Raw genomic sequence first — 22,312 nt, 5'->3', positions numbered from 1 at the left:
GAAGAGACCAATGCTAATACATGTTAGAAAAATGTTTGTCTTGATCAGTACAAAGAAAGATGCTTCATACTTTGCCCAAAGTCAACAGTATGCATAAGATGACATTAAATGGTTTTCCAGATGACAGGGGAAAATAACATTTTAAACAACTTCAGCTTCTTTAATTGTTACAGTTTAGATGTGAGGTGTCTCCAAAAAGCTCATGCATAAGACAGTTCAGAGGCAAAGTGATTATGAGTATTGTCACCTATTCAGTGTGTTAATCCACTGATGTGGACTAACTGGGCAGTAACTGTAGGCAGGTAGGGCGTAACCAGGAGAAGTAGTTCACTGGGGAGATGACTTTGGAGTTTATGTTTTGTCCCTGATGAATGGAGCTCTGTCTCTGCTTCCTGGTTGTTGTGTACTGAGCTGATTTCCTCTGCAGTGCCCTTTAAGCTATTTTCATATCTATTGGTCACAGAGATGCAAATATGACAGAAACAATAATCAGTTTATTTTCCTGAGGTACAAAGTTATTACAAATTGTACAGTTGAGTGAGAGATTTAGAAGGTTATTATATTTAATAAAATGGAAGAAATTACTTATTTCTTTTCTATCAAAAAATTCCATCAGCACAGAAAAGCAATACTACTATCCTGCTCCAGGGCATTAATATCTCAGTTACTTATGAAAGTAATTTCTTTTTATTGCATTTAATATAGTTTAAGTGCTATAAAATAAACCATCTCAGTTACTATTTTTTAGCCACACTATTTCCATTATATTATGGTATTATAAATAACATTAAAATGGGAAGGGTAGAGTGAAAAGAGTTTGACCAATGGGTACTAAGTTACAGTTAGGAATAAAAAGTTATAATATGCTATTGGACCATAGGGTGTTTATGCTTAAAAAATATGTACTGTATATCTCAATAAAGCTAAAGGAGAGAATTTTGAATGCTTTCATCATAAATAAATGATAAATGATTGAGGAGACCGTTATGTTTAACTTCACTTAAATAATACATAATCTATACATGTATTAAAACATTGCATAGTGCCCTAATAATTGTATAATTTTGTTTCACTGTCTCACTAAAAAGGTTAAAATAATTTAACTTTATAAATAAATATGTAAACAAAATACTAAAGAAACTTCATACACAAGACTATTTGTCTTTTAGGATCAAATCACTAATTTTCCTTATTTTGTTGAGTTCTAGGAAATATTGTGCTTGAACCAAAACATGAACTTGTCACTTTCATTCTCCATTCATATTGGGCAGGTTACTGCCTTTGTAACCAATAAAATAACACATTTTTAGCACATTGTGTTATACTGTTTATTATACTATAGAGCAGTTATTTTACAAGACAATTTTTTTCAACTAAGGTATTAACTATATTGTGTGTTCTGATTTTTCATATATTCTTGATTAAAAATTGTCCCTCAGGCTTTCTCAAGTATCTTTTATTTATGAGATATTTTAAAACAGAACCAAATGACATATTTTCATTTCTCCACTGGGTAAATATATCACTGAAGATTCTAGGTCAAAAGTGCTTTATTGAAAAAATAAATATACTTTCATATAGCATAGATCAAATAATTATGCCTTGGTAAAGGAAACAGTATATGCCTAAAATACAATTAATTCTTTTTCCAAATGTTTCTAATAGTTTTGAACAATAATGGTTTTCTTACTCTTTGATAAGAAATGAATTTTACCTCTCACAAAAGTATTAATATTCTACCATTTTAGCCTTCAGAAAATAAATTACTAAGTACCATTAACACTAATACTTTATAAGGAAGCCTAAAGAATCTCTAAGAAAAATTCTTGCTTTTCATTTACTCTGGTTCTTTCTTTTCTTTTTTCCTTAAACTCAGATACCAGAGAAGTCCTGATTTTCATGGAAAAGTATCTGTTTTGAAACTTATTTTGATAGTGTAGCAGAAAAATTAAAGATCTGTGTTTGAAGTTATGTAGATTTGATTCAATTTTTGATTCTTTCTGTGAAAGAGGGTCCAAGTTATTTAATTCATTAATTTATTTATTATGATTATGATTATGTTTATGATTTTTTTACCCAGGATTGAACCCAGGGGCGCTTAACCACTGAGCCACATCCCCAGCTCTTTTTTGTATTTTATTTAGAAATAGGTTCTCACTGAATTGCTTAGGTCATCACTAAGTTGCTAAGGCTGGTTTTGAACTCATGATGCTCCTGCCTCGGTCTTCTGAGCCACTGGTATTATAGGTGTGTGCCACCATAACCAGCAGGTTATTTAATCTGTTACATTTTCTTTCTTTTAAAGTACAAAGTAATCCTAATAATACATTAAGGTTTTCTTATGAACAAAAGCATATTAAAATAATAACTATATTCTTGAAATTATATAGATTATCAACTATGTGAAAATAGAATACAATACATGTAAAAGGCTCAGTGTTTTGTTTATAAAAGAGCATTCTTCTCATCACCATCAAATATAATAATTTTCTTCTCCATTTAAGTTTTCGTTTGATCATAAATTTATTGTATGATTGTTCAAAAGAGTTCAACTGGCCAGATACAGAGGCGCATGCCTGTAATCCCAGCTGTTCAGGAGGCTGGGGCAGGAGTATCATGTGTTCAAAGCCAGCGTCAGCAAAAGTGAAGTGCTAAGCAATTCAGTGAGATCCTGTCTCTTTAATAAAATACAAAATAGGGCTGGGAATGTTGCTCACTGGTCAAGTACCTGGTATCTCCCCCCCTCACACACACAAAAAAGGGGTTCTTTTAATATATATTTTTCCTTTTTTTGAAAAATAAGATAACCTATCCTTTATCCTGCTGCATGGGTCCCATTCTCCAGAATAAACCTGTATATTCTTCCACAGTTTCCATGAACATTATAAATAATATGATTCCCAACTCAGAATATGTTAGCTATGTAAAGATTTGTACATTTATGTCTACTCAATATAGTTACTCTTAATAATGGCTAAAGGTGGGTAAAAATTTCACATTGAATTATACTTATTTCAGTATTTACCTGTATATTATATCACACAAGGATATACAAACTCCTTAGTTTTCAAACTATTGGAAATTTCAGTGTGTAAATGTTAATATTGATTTGATATTTCTAATTTTCATCCTCTGACATTCCTGATTACAGGTAGTCCATGTATTTAAAAATCCACTATATTTGCTATTCAGACATTACATGCAAATGTTTGGTTCACTTGTCAATAATCAATTATACTTGGCTACATGTGAGAAATCTATATTTATCTTAGGATTTCTATGGAGATGAAGATCATGAATGAATTCAAAATTTTGATTGCTTTCCTTGCAAAAAAATATATTACTGTGTTGCCTAACCAAGGCCAGTTATTATTATTTCAGACCTTACCTATTTAAAAACAATACTAGTGACATATTAATATAACAACATAGACATGATATTTTATAAATGAATTGAAAGTTGTGACCTAAATAAAGTTATAAATTCATATACAACATAATCAGCACATGAACAAAGTGTTTAATAATGGGGAGTCCTATAATAGGATAATTTGTTAAATAGAAATTTATTTCAAAGTTTTGAATTATGTGATAATTAATATAAATCAAATATGTATAATATTTATGAATGAATATTTGTTGACTGCTTATATTAATTTGTGATGTCTTTCTGAAAGAGCAGTGGACCTTAAGACAAATTATGTATTTTTACATTATTTGATATTATTATATTTCAAGCACACATTTTCTAGTGCTAGTGATTATAATACCATATATAATTTGCCCTAAGATAACACTTGGCTATATTAATCAAAATATGGGAAACTTTTAAAATCCATTTGTTTTCTACTCGTGATAATTATTTGCTTTAAGCCAATGGCTAGTTTTACATTAGTTACAATTTTCATTGTGCAAATGTATAAGCAAGGCAGTATAATATATCTACAGTTATTCAAAACAGGACTTGCTATTTGTAGTTTTCCCACAAATACTTTACATATATTTGTTAGTATTTATTTAACTTATAATTCTAAGGATGCCAATTATTTATAATATATTGATAAAATTATAACCATAATGTTGTCTAAAAATTTAGTTGGGAAGACATTAGACTATCAGGCTGAAATGGATCCAACATTCTGGATTGCCACATAAGCAAAGCCCAAGTCAGAGTAATTATTTGCTACCAACTGATCTGTAACTAGGCCTTAACCAGTTCATTCCTTCTCTTCTTGTTTCCAGGAACACCTTAGGAAAATTTTCCTTCCAACACTTTGGCGAGGCTCTGATTGGTAAAATGTTGTCTGTTCAAATAAACTTAACATGCCTCAGTCTATTTTGAAAACAATGTGAAATATTATGCATAAAGAACAACCACACAACATAATGCTTATAAATGGCTCTAATGAAAAAGAAAATATCAAGTTATGTCTAATAAAATATGACTAGGTAATATGAATTATGTCTCTGCTCTTTTTTGGGAATGGCAATTTTCTTTCTTTTTTTCTATTTGTTCTTTATTTTAAATACATGACAGTAAAGTATATTTTGACATATTTATGTAAACATGGAGTATGTCTTATTCTAATTAGGATCCAAGTCTTATGGCTGTACATGAGGAAATCCAATATGTAGCAGAATGAAATTTAACTGTCATCTCTTACCGTCTAAAAAACTCAAAGTGGATCAAAGACCTAGTCAATAGACCAGAGACTCTGTGTCTTTCTTTTAAAATAAACATTTTATGTATTACTCTTTTGAGTTGATTATAGGCCCCTTGTCTCCTTAAGCCGAAATACACACACACACACACACACATACACACACACACACATACACACACATATATATTGCACATATTTCAACACTGACTATTTTTCTCAACAGCAATGAAGAATAATTACTCTCTTGCAAAGGATAATTCAATTTCATAATACTATTTTAAAAATAAACATAAATAGTATATTATAGAAAGGTTAGACCCTACATGACCTAGATGATTTATTCAGTGTCAAATAGTCTTCACAGACTTGCAGGAGCAAAAAGCAAAAACTTGGGGAAGCAGGGTAGTGGGAGGCATTGCTAGAGGGGCACAGCGTCTGTTGGTGGAGACAGAAGCCTCTGAAAATGGACAATGGTGACTGCATAACAATTTCATGTACTTGATGCCACTTACTGTACATGGTTTTACTAATAAAATTTGTATCTTTATTTTGGCACAAAAAATATTTTATCAGGCCAGGAGTTGTGTCACATGTCTGTAATCTCAGCAGCTGGGGAGGCTGAGACAGGAGGATCACAATTTCAAAGACAGCCTCAAAAACAGTAAGGTGCTAAGCAACTCAGTGAGACCCTGTCTCTAAATAAAATACAAAATGAAGCTGTGGCTCAGTGGTGAAGTGCCCCTGAGTTCTATACCAAAAAAACAAAAACAAAAAATCCCAACAAATTTCAAAAAAGACATTTGTTCAAATAAAAATAATAATAAACTTTAGAGTTTATGATAAAGTGCAAACATTTATGACAATACTAGAGCCAAAAAAAGAAATGAATGTGTCCTGTTTGAAGGTTTTTATGGGCTGTGCATGAGGTGGCACAGGAACACATGAAGATACTGAACAGTGAGGTTTGTGCCCTTGCCCTTTCCCAAATGGTCTGCTTGGTGATGTGCTTGTTCAGTGTCAGACAGACCCATGTTCTAAGTGCAGCAGTGACCTGAAGTGAGACAGATTTTGGGGAAACTGGTGAAGCCCAAATAAATAGGCCAGTTTAAAAAAAAAAAAAGGATGATAAAGAAATCATCCAAAAGGCAGGAAAGAAAAGGAGGGATGAAGAATAAATGGTACAGGAGATACAGTGTGGCATGTTTAAGCTCACACATAACAACCACTTTAAGTGTGGACAGTCTAAAATTGAACCTAAACTTAAAAAAAAAGTTATTTTCCAGGTATTTCCGAATCTTAAATATAATTAAGTTTCTGAATTTTTCCATATTTTTCTGAATTCATTTTAGTACACATATGGGTGTATGTGTGTGTATGTGTATTCATTTATATATTGCTATAATTATAGACAGATGTTTAAAACTATAGTAATAAATAGATATAGATGTTTATATAAATGAAGATAAAAACATTTAATGTTAATTAAATAAAAGAGGAGAATATTAGAAATATTTTCCTACTTGGATGATTTATTTTTTTCTGTTAATTCATTAGCATAAAATGTGACATACACACAGATAATCTAAAATTTTTTGTACACATATAGTCATTCCCCAGTATCTACAGCAGATTAGTTCCAAGAATCCCCAAAATACCAAACTCTAAGGATATTAAAGTCCTTTATATAAAATTTTGTACTGTTTGCATATAATTTATGCATACCGTCCCAGGTTTTTTATAGATTAATAGATCACTTATAATCCCTAATAAAATGTAAATGCTACATCAATGTATTGTTTATGTAATAATGACAAGAAAAACATTCTGTAAATATTTAATACTTATGCAATTTAAAATTTATGATCTGTGGTTGGTTGGCACCAACAGATATGAAGCCTAGATTGAATTTGGCTATTTAAAGTAGCCAATATAAAACTTTAAATTCTTTTCTCACTTAAAACTACAAATAAACGGAGAAATTAAGTAGAAAATCACCATCAAATTTAATGGATTTTCAAAAGGATATTGATAAATCCATAAAGTACAAAATAATTAGCTATCTAGCAACTTGGAATTATTAATAATAAAATTTTTTAAGAATGTTGGGAAGTATTAGCTTTAAAACATGATGGGTTTAATAATATTGGTATCTTATAAGCTAATTTTAATAAGTGCAAAATAAAGTTGTTAATATGAATCTGAAATCAACTTTGAATTCTCTAATTAAAATAAACAGTATATATTCAAATAACCTGATTTTTAAAAATTATGACAGAATAATATACTTCATTTCAAATTTTGGGCATATATCCTAAATTATAATTTAATTTAGTATTATTTTGAGTTACAAAAGGAGTATTTTTCCTATAAAGTTATTATCATAGTTATGTGTTATTAACTCAATATATTTAATTTCTTTCCTAAAAAGACAGCTCACTATAAATAATGACATTATAACTTTTCCCCCCAGATAAACAATAAAAATGACAAAATTCCAAGATTTCTTAGAAATGTTGATCCTATTCCTGTAATCTTAAGAGTATTCTACAATCTTCATATCAGTCTATCAAGTTTAAATATATGAATGCAAATTTCCAAGATAGAAAAACTATTATACCTATGTGCAGGTATCTTTCGGTTCCCAACAATCAGGATAACGTCACAGAGTTGCTGCTGCTTCAGGAAACTCTCCATCTTTCTGAAGGTTTGCTCAGCATGGTGAACTGCTTGATAGAATTCTTCAGAGCTACTAGAGTCCAAATCACTTTGAGGTGTCAGTGAATGACTGGTTGATGAGACCCTGTAAATCACAGACACACAGGATTGTGTTTATACAAAGTACTACCAATTATCAAGCATGATATGTAGATTCTTTCTAGAAAGTTTTAGAAAAAAAAAACCCAGCTGAACCTATTTTCAAGATATTTTATGCAAATCCAATGAAACAAGTCTGAAAAATATAATTTGAGTCAATAATTTGAAGGGGGATGCAATGAATGAATTGAAATTTTTCTGTTTTGTTAAAAAAAGGACTTCAAAATAGACTTTCTGTATTTATTAGCATATTAATTTAGTAAATCTGAAACATCATACAAATAAATTGTTAATGTTTATTCTAAAATCAATTAACAAGGAAATATTAAAACATGTCACAGAAAATGTGTTGTATTTACACAATGGAATCCTATTCACTCATAATAAAAAATAAAATCCTGTAATTTGAGCGCAAGAATGAACTTGAAGGACATAATGTTTAGTGTATAGAGCATTATTTCTTCCAAAACATATTAGCCAAAATCTGAAGCACAATATTAGCAGCCAAAGACAGAAATATATGTAAAAAAGGTTAATGAATCACAACTGTGATTAATTAAAATACACATTCTTTCACATAAAGCTATCTAACACATTTATTTTGCAAACATTATACTTGATTGAAACTTTTCTTTCCTTGAGATTCCGAATGAGATACATTAACACTACTCTTATGCCACATTTTTTTAAAGGTTCTTCTCAGTATGAAGTAAACAAACAAAATTGAACCCATAATTGCCAGATAAAAAAGTGTATTATTGGTATTTCCAAAAAATGTGTTTGCAAACAAAGAGAATCCAAAAGAATCTACTAAGAATCTTACAAAACTAAATTCATTAAAATTATATCTACAAATTTGTCTATGCAATATGGTAATTTCCATCACACCTTACAAATTTTCCTTTAAATATTTAAAACTAATACAATTTTTTGCTACCTCATATCTTTGTCTTTCACAAGTTTGCAAATTACAACCCCAGAATATGGTCATTCCTCAGCACATATTTTGTGAATCAGGTTCAGGCACATGTGACAAGAACATAGAATTCATGTGCACATTAACAGATTGAACAGAAAATCACAAAATGTCTGCAAGGTATTTTTTTAATATTTATTTTTTAGTTTTAGGGACACAATATCTTTATTTTTTAATTTTTCTTTTTAATGTGGTACTTAGGATCAAACCCAGTGCCTCATGCATGCTAGGCGAAAACTCTACCACTGAGCCACACCCCATCACTGCAAGGTATATTTTTTAAGTCTAGAATAAACATTTTATCTCTCAGGTACATAAGGAAAATGGAGTCAGGTAGGTTGCCAAAAGAGATTTAAAAAAAAGCCTCCAAAGATACCCAGAATGTTCTGATATTGTACCCAGAATGCATGAATAGGGTCTAAAATTTAAGATAGTAGAGGCAGTCTAGCAGAATGACTCCAAATTATTTTTTACTCAGGGCTTGGAACAAAGATTACATCCAGATCCTGGATATAATCCATTCTATTTGTTACTCAGAAATTAAATGAAGTAACATAAGGCAGAAAGTTATACACTTCACTAAATAGTTCAGAGATGTTAGCAAGAAAATAATCTACCATGCTTATCTTTAAGTCATCCAAGATGTTTTGGATGAAATATTAAGACAATTACTGAAAAGAAATAGAATCTGACAATCTTAGAACTTAATGAGACTCTAGAAATATAAGAGTATAATATTTGGTAGGATTTATTCAGAGTAAAAAGTTTAATTACTGTCAAGATAGAAATTTCTCTTATCTAATCTAAATACATTTGAGCCTTTTCTAAAATTTTTTTGAGAGTAATTTAAAAGAATAAGTATTAAAAATTGGAGCACTATAAAGTAGACTCCAAAATTTTTTTTTTTTTTTCTGAATTCAAGTACTTTCCTAGACTTTCTTTTCCTTAAAGTTCTCTTGTTTTGAGCCTGTCCATATTGTATCTGAGAATAAGTCACTTTCTTCAAGGTCAACCAATCTGTTATATTAATGGTTATATTGGTTTTGACTTGATTTTCTTTTGAACATTTCCTCATAAATCATTTCCTGATCCCAAACTTGGGTAAGATTCATTTTCGTTGACATTTGTTTCAAGATGGGAATGATTTTTAAATTAAGCTTTACTATTTAACTTAATTCATTCACATATCCAGTCTTATTTATTTAACAAATAAGACCTACAAAGTTTAAAATATACAAAAATGTTTTGAACACTGTTTAATATTTGTAGTAATAGCAATTAAATGATTTCCTGTAGTATTAAATTAAATGACAAAATAAATTTGCAAGTAGTTTTTTATTTCCTTTGAGAGATAAGAATTAGATTTTGTTTAAAAAATATATTAAAGAACATTTATGTAATATCAAAGAAAGAAATTGCCCATAATTATACAGTTCTAGGAAAGGAACTAACTGTAGTGAAATATGGGTGGACTGGAGTGAAAAATCCTGATTTAGTCAAGTAATTTAGTATTTCAGTTAATGTATGTCTTTTCAGAATGCCTTGTTTAAAAGTGCTTAAATATTTTATGTGAGGCACATATTTTGATAACAAACCATAAATTCATCATTACAAAAATATTAAAGTTCAAAAACTGATCAAAAATAAAGAGAAAAAAGAAATTTAAATAGATAAATAGATAAATGAATAAGCCACTTTGCAGTAAAACATTGAATAATAAAAGCATCACTTTACATATCAGTATCATAGCACAAACATTGTTCAAAATAAATGCTTAGTTATGCTAAGCACACTAATTTTCAATTCTTTTAATAACACCCAAGAGAGATTTAGATACTAGATATATGATAATAATAGATAAAGTTCAAGCAGCAGGTGCTGCTACTTAGAACCAAGAAAAATGAATATAGCCATTAATGTTGCTTCTAGGTACAATTTTATTTTATAAGATAATTAAAATTTTAAGTAAGGCTTTTTATCAGAATATTGAAGCACATGTACACATACATATATATACACAAATGGGTAGGTTAGAAAAATAAAAAGAAGTGTGACTAATGAACCAAAAATGAAGTTCATATATTCTTGATACATCAGTGGGTTCTGGTCTCAATTAGTTTCTATAAAATGTAATATGATTTTAAATAACTTCTAATATCATGATTGTAGAAATAAAGTATATATTTTAAAGCAGTTGTAAAATAAGTTTGAAGTTTATTTTCAAAGAAACACTGGATGTGAAACTGTAAATATATATATGTACATATCATAAGATATATGTACATGATGCAACATGTTGCTTGAAAAAAATTATTCCCACAAAGAAAATAATGTATTTGATGTTTTTGCTTTAAAATTCTAAAATTAATAGTTCATAACTATCCCTATTTTATACTAAAGGATTTTTAAATACTTGAAATCACAAAATTTACATAACAAATATTTTTAAGAACTTTAAACTTAAAGAAAATTGTTGACAGAATGATCAGAATGGTTGACAAACCAAATTTAGGTGCTAAAAATTCTTTATATATATATATATTTTTAGTTTTCGGCGGACACAACCTCTTTTTTTGTATGTGGTGCTGAGGATGGAACCCAGGCCGCACGCATGCCAGGCAAGCAGCTACCACTTGAGCCACATCACCAGCCCACTAAAAATTCTTGCACACACAAAAAAGAGAATTCTAGAAATAAAAGAAACTTCTCAGAAGAAAATTCTTGATTTGCAAAATGTGATAAAATTATAAAAATACTTCTAATGTAATGCAGTCCATAATTGATATGTAAATATGTAATATGTAAATGATTGATTAGGCAATACCCATGAATCTCATTTTATGTTTTCTCTTACTAAATCCTTTTCTATCAGTGTACCTAAAGTTTTAAAATTAAATGAACCTTATTTGAAAACTAAATTAATCTTGTATATATAACTGCCATTAATTTAGAATACTATGCTAATTACCTTCAATTATTTTATTGTCATGGAATGTTGGTAAAAAATTGTTAAATTATGAAAATAAGATAAGTTTATGCTGGTAAAAATGTTAAAGTTATCTAAACATATACTTCCATAATCAGTTTTCCCCAAAAAATTCTGCTTCCCAAACTTCAAGTTCTTGTAAATAATTTAATTTTGAGGAAATAGAAAATCAAATGAAAGAAAGCCAAAGTTATATCAAGACACTTAAGATAGATTTAATAGCTTAAACGTTTGACATAGTAATCATTTGTGAAAATTAAGATTTAATATTAATAAAATCTTAATTTTTTTATTGTTAGAATAATTTTTTCACAGTAAAAGAGGATTTTGTCGTAGATTCTTTATACCAAATAAAACTTAAAGAGGAATAAATTGATCTCTTATTAGAAGAGAAAAACTGTACATATATATATGCTGTACACTAAACTATTTAAATGCTTAAAAACTGTTCATTATATATCAATCTACAATAAAGTTTTTCTTCAGCTCCCTTAATTCTTACTAGAAATGCAATATGTTTGAATTATTCTAGTTCAACATTCACAAAATATCTATGGTCAAAATAAAAATAAGTATTGAACATATAGTGTCATTTTATTTTCTTCAAATTAACTAGTCAGGAGTAAAATGGCAATTAATTATCTTTGCGAAACAGAAATTCTTAGAAAAGTGAATATTACTTCATTCATTTTCTGGCACAATAATGAAAAGGAAAATATTGTTCATAGCAATTACTCTGAGATGAACTAGAAAAAACTTCAAATTCATTTCTGAAGTACATTAATAAAAGAAATTTGTTTTATTTACATTTTCAGCTATTCAAAACTTATACTTTTTGCCTTGTTAATGAATTATCAGAAAACAAAATTATCAGAAAACAAAATTAGTTTTAAAGGAAAAAGAAAAAGTAATAAGAAAGGAAATTGCAAGAAGTATCGCCCCTCCTCCACTGTTCTACTAAGATCCTGTTGGCTAACACCAAGATGTGCTTTGCCTGTGTATGACATTTATAAATGACATAATTAAAATATACACATAGAAAGAGATATATACAGGTATCTATAATAAAATATGTCATACAGATGTTCATACCCATAGATATCCTGAAAGTGTAAATTTTTCAAAATAACAGAAATAAAGAGTTCCTATGAAAACATATTTGATAGAAAAAACTGCTGCTTGCACTAAATGAAGTACAATATATATATTTTTTCATACTAGGGGTTGAATTTAGGGGCATTCGACCACTGAGCCACATCCCTCAGCCCTATTTTGTATTTTATTTAGAGACATTGAGTTACTTAGTGCTTTGTTTTGGCTGAGACTGGCTTTTGGATTCTGCATACTTCTGTCTCAGCCTCCTGAGCTGCTGGGATTACAGGCATGCACCACTGCATCGGGAGATAAATGTTTTACTTGCAATTTGAAATATGAAAATTTTTCATTAAAAAATCTTGCTGAAAAAGTTATTTCTAAAACATATTATAAAACAATAGGAATAAAAAGCACTATTCTCTGTCTCCCCGTTTAATATACATCATTATCAAGAAAAGCAATGACAGCAATCACAGATAACACAAAACCAGGTTTTTCCACATCTTTCTAGTCCTTCTATCTGTAATGAAAATTTATCTCCTTCAAAAATCTTTCCAGTCTATTCTTAAAAACAATTAAGATATATTTCTTTGTATCTAAGATTTGACCAAAAATACAAGCTAAATGATTTTTATGTTGTGATATTTGGTCTCCTCATTTGGATGACAGCAGGAAATGAATGTGGTGTGAAAATTTAATACCATAAACTAAAAAGAATTTTATATATAAAGTATTGGACTTACTTTTATAGAAAATGTTCTTGAAATTTAATTGATATGTGTGGTTCTAGAAGACTTACTTGCCCCTGAGCCAGCCACATCAATTCTCCTGTGAACTTGTTAGAACTGCCAAGTATCAGATACTACCTTGGACCTACTGAATCAAGGCCTGCAGTGATTCTGAGGAATGTTTAAGGCAGAGAATCTTCAGTACTGAGTCTTGGTTTATGCAGTGGCCAGAAACTTTGGGATCCATCCAAACACTTCATTTCACTAAATTAGCATTGACTTATAGGTTATTTTACAATTAAAAAGCCCTTTAGGGGTGGGGCTGGGGTTGTGGCTCTGTGGCAGAGCACTTGCCTCCCACTTGGTTAGATCCTCATCACCATATAAAAATAAATAAACAAAATGAAGGTATTAAAAAAAAAACATGTTGTCATTTTTTCCAAATAATTCACTTGCAATTTAATTCAGCAGTCATTTATTCAGTGCCTACTATCTGAGCTGATATACTAAAGCAAAAATATAAAAATGAAGATAAATAAATATCTCTCAGTAATTCAGAACAACTAGTTGCTTGGGGGAAACAAAGTTAATAAAAGAAATGTGTTATAAAAGTAATAATACAAAAATTGGGATTCAAAGAGAAGAAATGTAATCACCTGACCCTATATATGGGTTGTGTAAATGAAAGGAAGGCTGCATGGAGGAAAATATGGTTCAGCTGAGTCTTTGAGGATATAATGGTCAGAATGATGGTCAGAATTATTAAAATTATTAAAATCCTTATTTTACAAGTGAGGAGACCAATATGTAAAATAGCAAAAAGGAAAAAAAAAATCCCTCTAGACAATGAAACTGGAAAATAATGAGGCCAGAATTCAATTTAAGACTTTCAGGTAAAGATTATCCCCCACCAAAAAAACAAGCAAACAACAATAAGAAACACCCTCTATTTCACTTGATTATTCCAGAGTAAAGAAATTGGATAAATATTATTTGTGGAATGCTAGGAGGACATTTGGAGTCCCTATTCTTACATTAAAGTTCTTCCTTTGTATCTATCTAGACATTGCAATACAAACATCAAAGTAAGATGTGAATTTATTATTTACCTAAATAACTATAGACAGACATGTAGTCAATATAAAAGAGCATTTTTTTTGCATTCTCATTGTATAAATATGCTGTAGAAGAAAATGTTTGCTTTTCTTAGAATGTGAATAACTTGACTGAACTTTATTTTTCTAACCATATTGATTAGTAAATCATATCAGATAAAATTAACCTACCTTGAGTAGGACTACTCATATTTAGTAGCAATTGCATCTGCTAATTTTCCTGTGTGTGTTCAGTCATACATTGACTTAATTTATACCATTTACATACAATAGATTTTTGATAAAGAAAACTTATTTCAGATGTTTAAGGTTTTATTTGTTGCCCCTTCCCCACATAGGCCTTTAGATCACACTTATTTACTGCCTGTGTAACCTGCTGTCTTCCACAGAAGGAACCTGATCCCTGCACATACCACCCTCTGCAATATTTCCACCCATCATTACAAAATGGATTTGTTTTTCAAGGCCTGCAGTGATTCTGAGGAATGTTTAAGGCAGAGAATCTTCAGTGCTGAGTCTTGGTTTATGCAGTGGCCAGAAAGAAGAGGCTGATGAGAGTGAAGAATGAAACTTACTATATTCCTGTTCTCTCCCTGTGTAGTACTTTATCTACACACATTCCTCCAAGAGTCAATTCCTCCTACACAGGCATTATATAGTTTCCAGTTGACTCTAGGCTCCAGGTGTATCATTCCTTCCTCTTGTTCTTCCAGCTTAGAGGTGGTAATGGCCTCCCAGTGTTCTAATCTGAATGTCATATAACTACCTTGTTCCTCTAATATAGCCAATACCTAGGTAAGTATATCTTCATTAAACATCTTTGTTTGAAAGAGTGTGACTTTATTTTATACAGGGGCTCTTTCTGATTAGAGCAGTTGCCCCAGGATACTGAAAACAAATTGGGAATTTGAGAGCTTAACATATTTAGGAAATACACAGGTGATATTTTTAGGTTGGAAATGGAGAACTAAAAATCCAGTGCTTAGACATCACTTTTATTCAAAATAACCAGAATAAAGATATAGCATGAGCAGCTAGTAGGCAAAAAGAATTAAAATATATTGATTTAGCAACATTATAAGTTATAAGAACTATGAGTTGTGCTAGAGAGTTTATAAAGAAATAATGAATGATAATTTTAGGGCCTAGAGTTCCAAACTCAATGTACAGAAGAAACAGAATAAAACACCCTTTATTTCTAATGAAACCAGAACAAACACATAGAAGGAGCAGGTCCCTAATCTAATTTTGACAAAAATCACAATGCCTGTTTAATGTACAAGCTCATTGAATCAGTTATGATTTGAATGAGGCTTGGTTGGATAGGGGTGACACTATTAGACTTGGGGACAACTGTGGGAACACAAGAAAAACCAAGAACCTTGAACCATTTTCTTTAGATTCCCTTGATTGTAGAAGCAGAACCATCTCCTCTACAGAGGAAAATAACCTACTGTTGCATCAAGTTTCTTTGAATCTTTCACCAGGTTTTTATCAAAAGCAGATGCTTTTCAATGTAATACCATGTTTCCTTAGGACCTTCCCAAGATGCTTTATTATTCCCAGGCTTATAACTCTCTTCATAGTATGAAGGAAAAAAACACAATGTCTATGCTGGGAATACATATCACACATCAAAGGAATTACATGATATTGTACTAATTTGTATAGACAGGTACCTAGGAAACACATGTAGAAAGAGATTCACAGGATGTCACATTAAGAATGAATTGGATGAACTGAATTGATGTGGCTCCAGCATTCAGAGGGGTGGCTTATTGTCTTTTACGGGTTAATATAAGGAGTCCTAGCATCTGCAATGGCAACATTTCCTAAGCATACTTTAGAGCATATACAACACTACTAGTGGCCACAGAAATGATATAATTAATCTATTGTGGCCAATCTGTTTGGCCATAACTACTGGGTTTTCTAGAGAAGGCTCCTTTTGCCAATAAGGAATTCATTGACAAGGAGTCCAGTAGCATAATTTGAAGTCTCTGTTAAGTAAACTAAGACTCTGATGACACAATTGAATTGAGCCATTTCATGTCAATGGCAATATTGTACCAAAGACAACGTGGAGACCTGTGTCCTATAAACAATGAATACTACTACATTTTTTGTAAATAAAATTTTAATTCTTTTTTATCATTATGTACTGTATACATGTATCAACTTGTCATTACTATACCCTATAACATATACAATTACTGTACACCAATTAAATTAAAAATAAAAATGAATCTTATTCAAGAGCATTCACATCCATTTCATTATATATTGCCTATGTCTGCTTTCTTGTGATAACAATAATGTTGAGTAGTTTTGACAGAGACCATATTTCCCCCAAATGTAAATTATCTACTGCCTCACTCATTACATATACAAAAAGTTTGCTGTTCCCTGTTATTACTATAGGAATGAAGTCACGTTCAGTGGATAGATGTCTTTGGAGGTATCAAGATGATTATATGAGTTACCAGTATGTAAGAGATGGACAGTTTTCTACATTGTTACTTGGTCTATTTAATTGGAAATATTCAGACATTTTCTGCAGAAATCAGAGTTGAGTTACCATGTTTCATTATGTTCTCTTCTCAAGTTTCTTAATTTATCAACTCAGAGATTCAAAGAAACTTAATTGATTTTAATTCTGGGTTTTTAAAGGAAGGAGTCTGTACAATTGCTACAATTCTGTATTGAGAATATTTATTCATGTTTTCCCCAAATATTTGATATTAGAAAATGGAGAGAACCAAAAAATTCCAGGAGTTATTAAACATTATCTATGAACTAAAGTGAGTAGTTCACTACTCTAAAATGCTAACTTATATGACCAGACAGAGAAAAACTTTTGAAAGCCAGTAATTTATTTCATATTTACCCAAACCCATATCCTGATGTTGTCATTGGATCAATGGACTTCACCTGTACTAGTTAATCAGTATAAGAATGCACAGTTACTAAAGATGTATTAAGAAACTGTCATGTTTTTCATACTGATTTTATAAACCACAGAATCAGGCATATTAGGGAGAAATTTGTTAAATGAACTCCTACCATATGTCCACAACAGTAGTAAACCCAAAACTTTCCTGCATTTATAAAAAAAAAAACATACATTAGTATTACATTAAAAGCTTAAAATATGAAAAAGCAGAGATTCAATTATATCATAAATTCATTCATTTGTTAGGGAAAAATGCCAGATGGATCTTAAATAATAACTATATCATTGCAAATGCAATCAAGCAATAATGATAATTGAAGTTGATATTCTGGTTGTATTATTTTTATAGAAGAAAATCAACTCATAGTTCCCGAAACTGGGTATTTAGCTATCAAGTTCCCATTATATTTTTTTTTAAAAAAATCAATGTTTTAGGGAAATCAGAACATGTTTGCATTGACCCAACAAGGAGAACAGCCTTACTCCAATATCTTACCATAGGAGAATGACAACTCACCTCCATTAGGTAATCTGCAAGAGTCTTGGTCACCTTGATAATCCATAAAACAACAATTTTCCATGACATTGGTGATATTGTGATTACTGAATCTGATGGGCAGGAAATACCAAGATGTCTTACTTCTTAAAATTAGAATAGAATAATACTTCAAAACTTGAGTTCTTTCATATTGGTGAAAATTCTATGAGTATTAACGTTTTAGCATGTTAAAAAATTGCTGGTTTTTAGAAAAAATGTCCAATTTTTTTCCTTTTATTTTTAATTAATATTTTGGTAAAAATTCTTAATAATAGATGTGCCCTCTCAACCAAATTTTAGTTGTATAACATTAATTGTAAAAACAAAATTGTACAACAGATGTATGGAACTTATTCATCTTAAATAATTGAACCTCTGTATTTATTGAATAGCAGCATCCCATTTACTTCCTCCCTGTAGGGCATGATGTAACGTGGGGCATGTTGCATCAGAAAAGAGGAAACTTAACTTGTTTGTTGCTATCTGCTTCCCAGTCCTAGGGCCACATATGGCTAAGAGAGCACCTAGCAATTAGCCAGAAGGCATTGCCATGGGTTGTGATGAAGAATCGGACTACCTCTAGGATAGGCTCAGAACTCTTCTGCCTTCGGACAGGGGACAGGTCCTGTCTCCCATTACTGCCTGTAGGATGGGTGTAGATGTGAACTCTCCCCACCCTGCTGACCTTTAACCCTAATTGGTTCCTGTACATTATATTAGCTGTGTGTGTTTTCTCAATAAAGGAGCTCCTGCTTTGACTAGTTTCCCTGATGCCCTGATTGTCCACTGGCGAGGGAAGGCTGGGTCCAGGAAGTCAGTGGACCCTCATCCTGGTGGTGTGTGGCAGGGTGCTCTCCCCATTCCTCATCTCTCCCGCAGGTCAGGAGGAAAGGGGGGGGACTAAAAACCCTGACACCTCCCCATCCCTATTTACAGCTTCTGGCAACAACCATTCATTCTGCTTGCTTATTTGATGCATTTAACTATGTTAGATTCCACATATAAGTGGAATCATTCAGTACTTGTACTTCTGTAACTAGTTTATTTCATTTAAAATAATGTGTTACAGGTTCAGCCATTTTATTCCATTTGCCAAAATTTCTTTTTTCTTTTGTAAGCAAGAGTAGTGTGTGTGTGTGTGTGTGTGTGTGTGTGTGTGTGTGTGTGGTGTGTGTGTGTGTGTGTAGATGTTTGCACAGGTGTGCACATACAGGGAGGCTGTTCTCCCTGTTGATTTTCAGAAAATCTCATAGGAAGTTGATAGCTACATATTAGATTTCAGGGACTGAGGTGATTTTCATCTGCAAAAATATCACATCTGGAATATCAACTTCAATTGTCATCACTGCTGATTACATTTGTTATAACATAGCTGTTAGTCAAGATCTATCTCACATTTTACCTACAAAATAAAGAAATTATACATATATATTTATATCTAATACTTCATATATTATTTTTGTATAATATATACATGTATATATTTGATATATGCATATACATATAGTTTTATATATATGTACAAATATATATATATATATATATATATATACACACACACATATATATGTATATCTATGTATATATGTGTATATACAAGTCTACCAGTGCAGCTCAAGATAGGCCTCTGTTCAATGCCTGGGCTACTGTACAAAGTGTTCTGTGACTTAGGCACTTAACACAGAAGATCAAATAATAATAGAAGTGACTGTGACTAACAAGAAAGCTATATTGACCATCTGGCCATTCCACTTGGAAAATTAGAGCCTAGGAAATTTTGGGGAGCACATCTCAGCCAACTATGATTTAAAAAATCACAAAGAAGCATGTGAGCATAAATACTTTATTGTTATATCAAAATGTACATCAAAAATGGGCTCAAACACATACTGAAATACATGACGTAACATACAGCTCAATCTCCTTGGTACCTATTTCTATTGTTTCATCATTTCTACTTCAACCAATAAGTCCTTGTATTAACTTTCCATTAATAATAACTAATGACCATAGAACTACCAGCTCTAAACAACCAGACCTCTGTTCAGTCAAGAGTCCAGATTTGTTATTCCCTTGATCATGTTTCATAAGGCTGCAACAAAGTGTTGAACAGCTATACTCCTCTCTGAAGGATCAATTAGGAAGGAATCTGCATTCAATCTCATCTAATTTGTTGGCATCTCATTTCTTTGTGTTTATAGAATAAGGACCATGTTTCTTGATGACAACTTCTAGGTTGCTCCCTGGTCTTAGAGGTTCTACTGAATTCTTAGAGGTGCTCACAGTTCCTCAAGGTCACTCACATTTCTTTCCAGCATCTTCATCATGTCAACATACAGGATCTCTCAACTGAGTCTGGATGTAAGATGGCAGTTTACATGATGTTACATAATAAAAGGAGTGATAATACATCATCTTTGTCATGTTCTGCTGTCTAGAAACAGGTCATAGGAACTGTTAATACTTAAACAAAGAGGAATATTCAAAAGCATGATTACCAGAAGGCAGAGATTATTGGTGGTAATTTCATTGTATGTCTGCCACAGAACTCATGAGGGATGTCCCAGTCTTCCCAAAAGGTAAAATCACACGTCTGCTTTATAGAGAGTTCTGATATAAGTGGATTCTCTCACTAATACAGGAACACATGAAATTCTGCTTAAATTATGAAAACTTAGTGCTTGAGGATTTAACAGTTAACAGTTTCAATTATAAATTTTCCTTTGATCACTTGAAGATTCCCACAAAATCCAGAGGAAAGCGAGAATGTAGGAGGACTAAAGCCAAGAACTAAAAAAATTGGTAGTTTGCAAAATGTGGCTGAAGAGGATTGTGTAAGAAAGGAGACTAAGGTAGCACTTAGCAATCCTATATCCTGTCATGAAGGTCAGTGAAGAACTGCATTGGCCTATTAAAAATGGGAGCAGCCAAAACCTCAAGAACATTTATATTCATATAATTACATACTTATATAACATACTCAGAATCTTGTACTTATATGATTTATATGAGGAGTTAGGCATGAATATATTTAAAGATATATAACTAATAGAGCCATGCTGAAAGAATTGCTTTTGGGTATACATAAGCAGAATTTAAAATGATCTAAGACAAAGGAAAATATACAAGAAATACAAGGTGACATCCTAAAACTATCAGAATTACAGAGCTGATATGGAGCAGAGATCCTTAAGGTCACTGGTGCTGGGACACATTGTAGTTTTGATCAAAGTGCAAGACATTATATTACCTGGCATCCACTGAGATACCAGAAAGATCATATCTTACAAGTAAGAACTACATTGTAGAGTAAAAGCTAAAAGATATCCAGGGTATAATCAATTTCCAATGATATCAAAGCAGGCTATTAGTAGTACAACTGCTTGTTAGACCAAACTTCAGCACTCTTTAAAATAAAACATGTGCCAACTCCTTATTGCATAAAATTGGTGGCTATCATGCAATTAAGCAAGTACAAGACATGTTAAGAAGAAAAACAGAAAAAAAATCAAATGATTGATAAAAAAGATTCTAAAATGACTTAAATGTTTGAATAGTAGACAAGACTTTTAAAGAATTATCATAAATGTTTAATTTTAAATTAATTAATTAATGATAATTAGGGTCTTAACATGAATACATAGTAAGCAAAGCATATTAGAAATATTTTAATAAATTCTAGAATAGAAAAGTAGATTATTTAAAATAAGAAATTCATTGATGGATTGAATGGAGTTGGCAGAATAGTATTGTATTAAAAATAGTATTGACTGAATAAGTTTGGCAGAAGAAAGAGTCATGAAAAACAGAAAGAAAGAAAAATGAAAAATTTAACAGAGCTTCAAGATCATATCAGAAAATAACAAGTGATCTACTATGATTTTGTTGGAAGCCCAGAAGATAAGGTGAGAGAGAATAGGCATAGAAAATTTTAAACATAATGACTAAGGAGTTCCTAAATATAATTAATTTACTGCAGATCAAAACACCTCAGGGAACACCATACAGGATACATACAAGACAAACCCAATAACACACATCAAATCAATGATAAAAGGGAAGATTAGTCAACAAATGATTTTGGCACTGCTGCTTTATATTTAAAATAATGTAAGTTGTTACTTGATATCACAGAGTTTAGATGTTAAAGTGCTAAACTTAAATGGCAAAACTATTAACAAGTAGAATAAAATCAGTTGGGATGAGACATATTTTACATAATTTGGGTGGAATATATTCTTAAGCAAACCATAAATTCCAGATATCCAAAATGAAAGCAGCAACAGAAATGGTATCATTATTATTAGGAGGTAAAACACTATAGAAACATTTAAATGCTAGTTACACACTAGGAGAAAATACTTAGCTTGTATTCAGGCAAATAAATAATTCCAGAACATTTTAAAACACAATAATAAAAGGGAAAAATAGTAAGATTAACAG

The 22,312-nt window shown here is 31.0% G+C and overlaps 1 protein-coding gene across 1 annotated transcript in view; it reads right to left on the bottom strand.

Annotated features, from left to right (window-relative positions):
• Nucleotides 1–22,312, bottom strand: part of LOC144250993 (kelch-like protein 1) — a 380,194-nt gene that overhangs the window by 246,371 nt on the left and 111,511 nt on the right. Inside the window, exon 2 of the mRNA XM_077794136.1 lies at nucleotides 7,282–7,464. Within this exon, the coding sequence (XP_077650262.1) occupies nucleotides 7,282–7,464 (183 nt within the window). The remainder of the gene's footprint in view (nucleotides 1–7,281; nucleotides 7,465–22,312) is intronic.

Source organism: Urocitellus parryii, chromosome Y (assembly GCF_045843805.1).
Source record: "Urocitellus parryii isolate mUroPar1 chromosome Y, mUroPar1.hap1, whole genome shotgun sequence".
NCBI classification, from domain to species: Eukaryota; Metazoa; Chordata; class Mammalia; order Rodentia; family Sciuridae; genus Urocitellus; species Urocitellus parryii.
The sequence above is the reverse complement of the archived record's forward strand: the minus strand, read 5'-3'. Positions and strand labels throughout refer to the sequence as shown.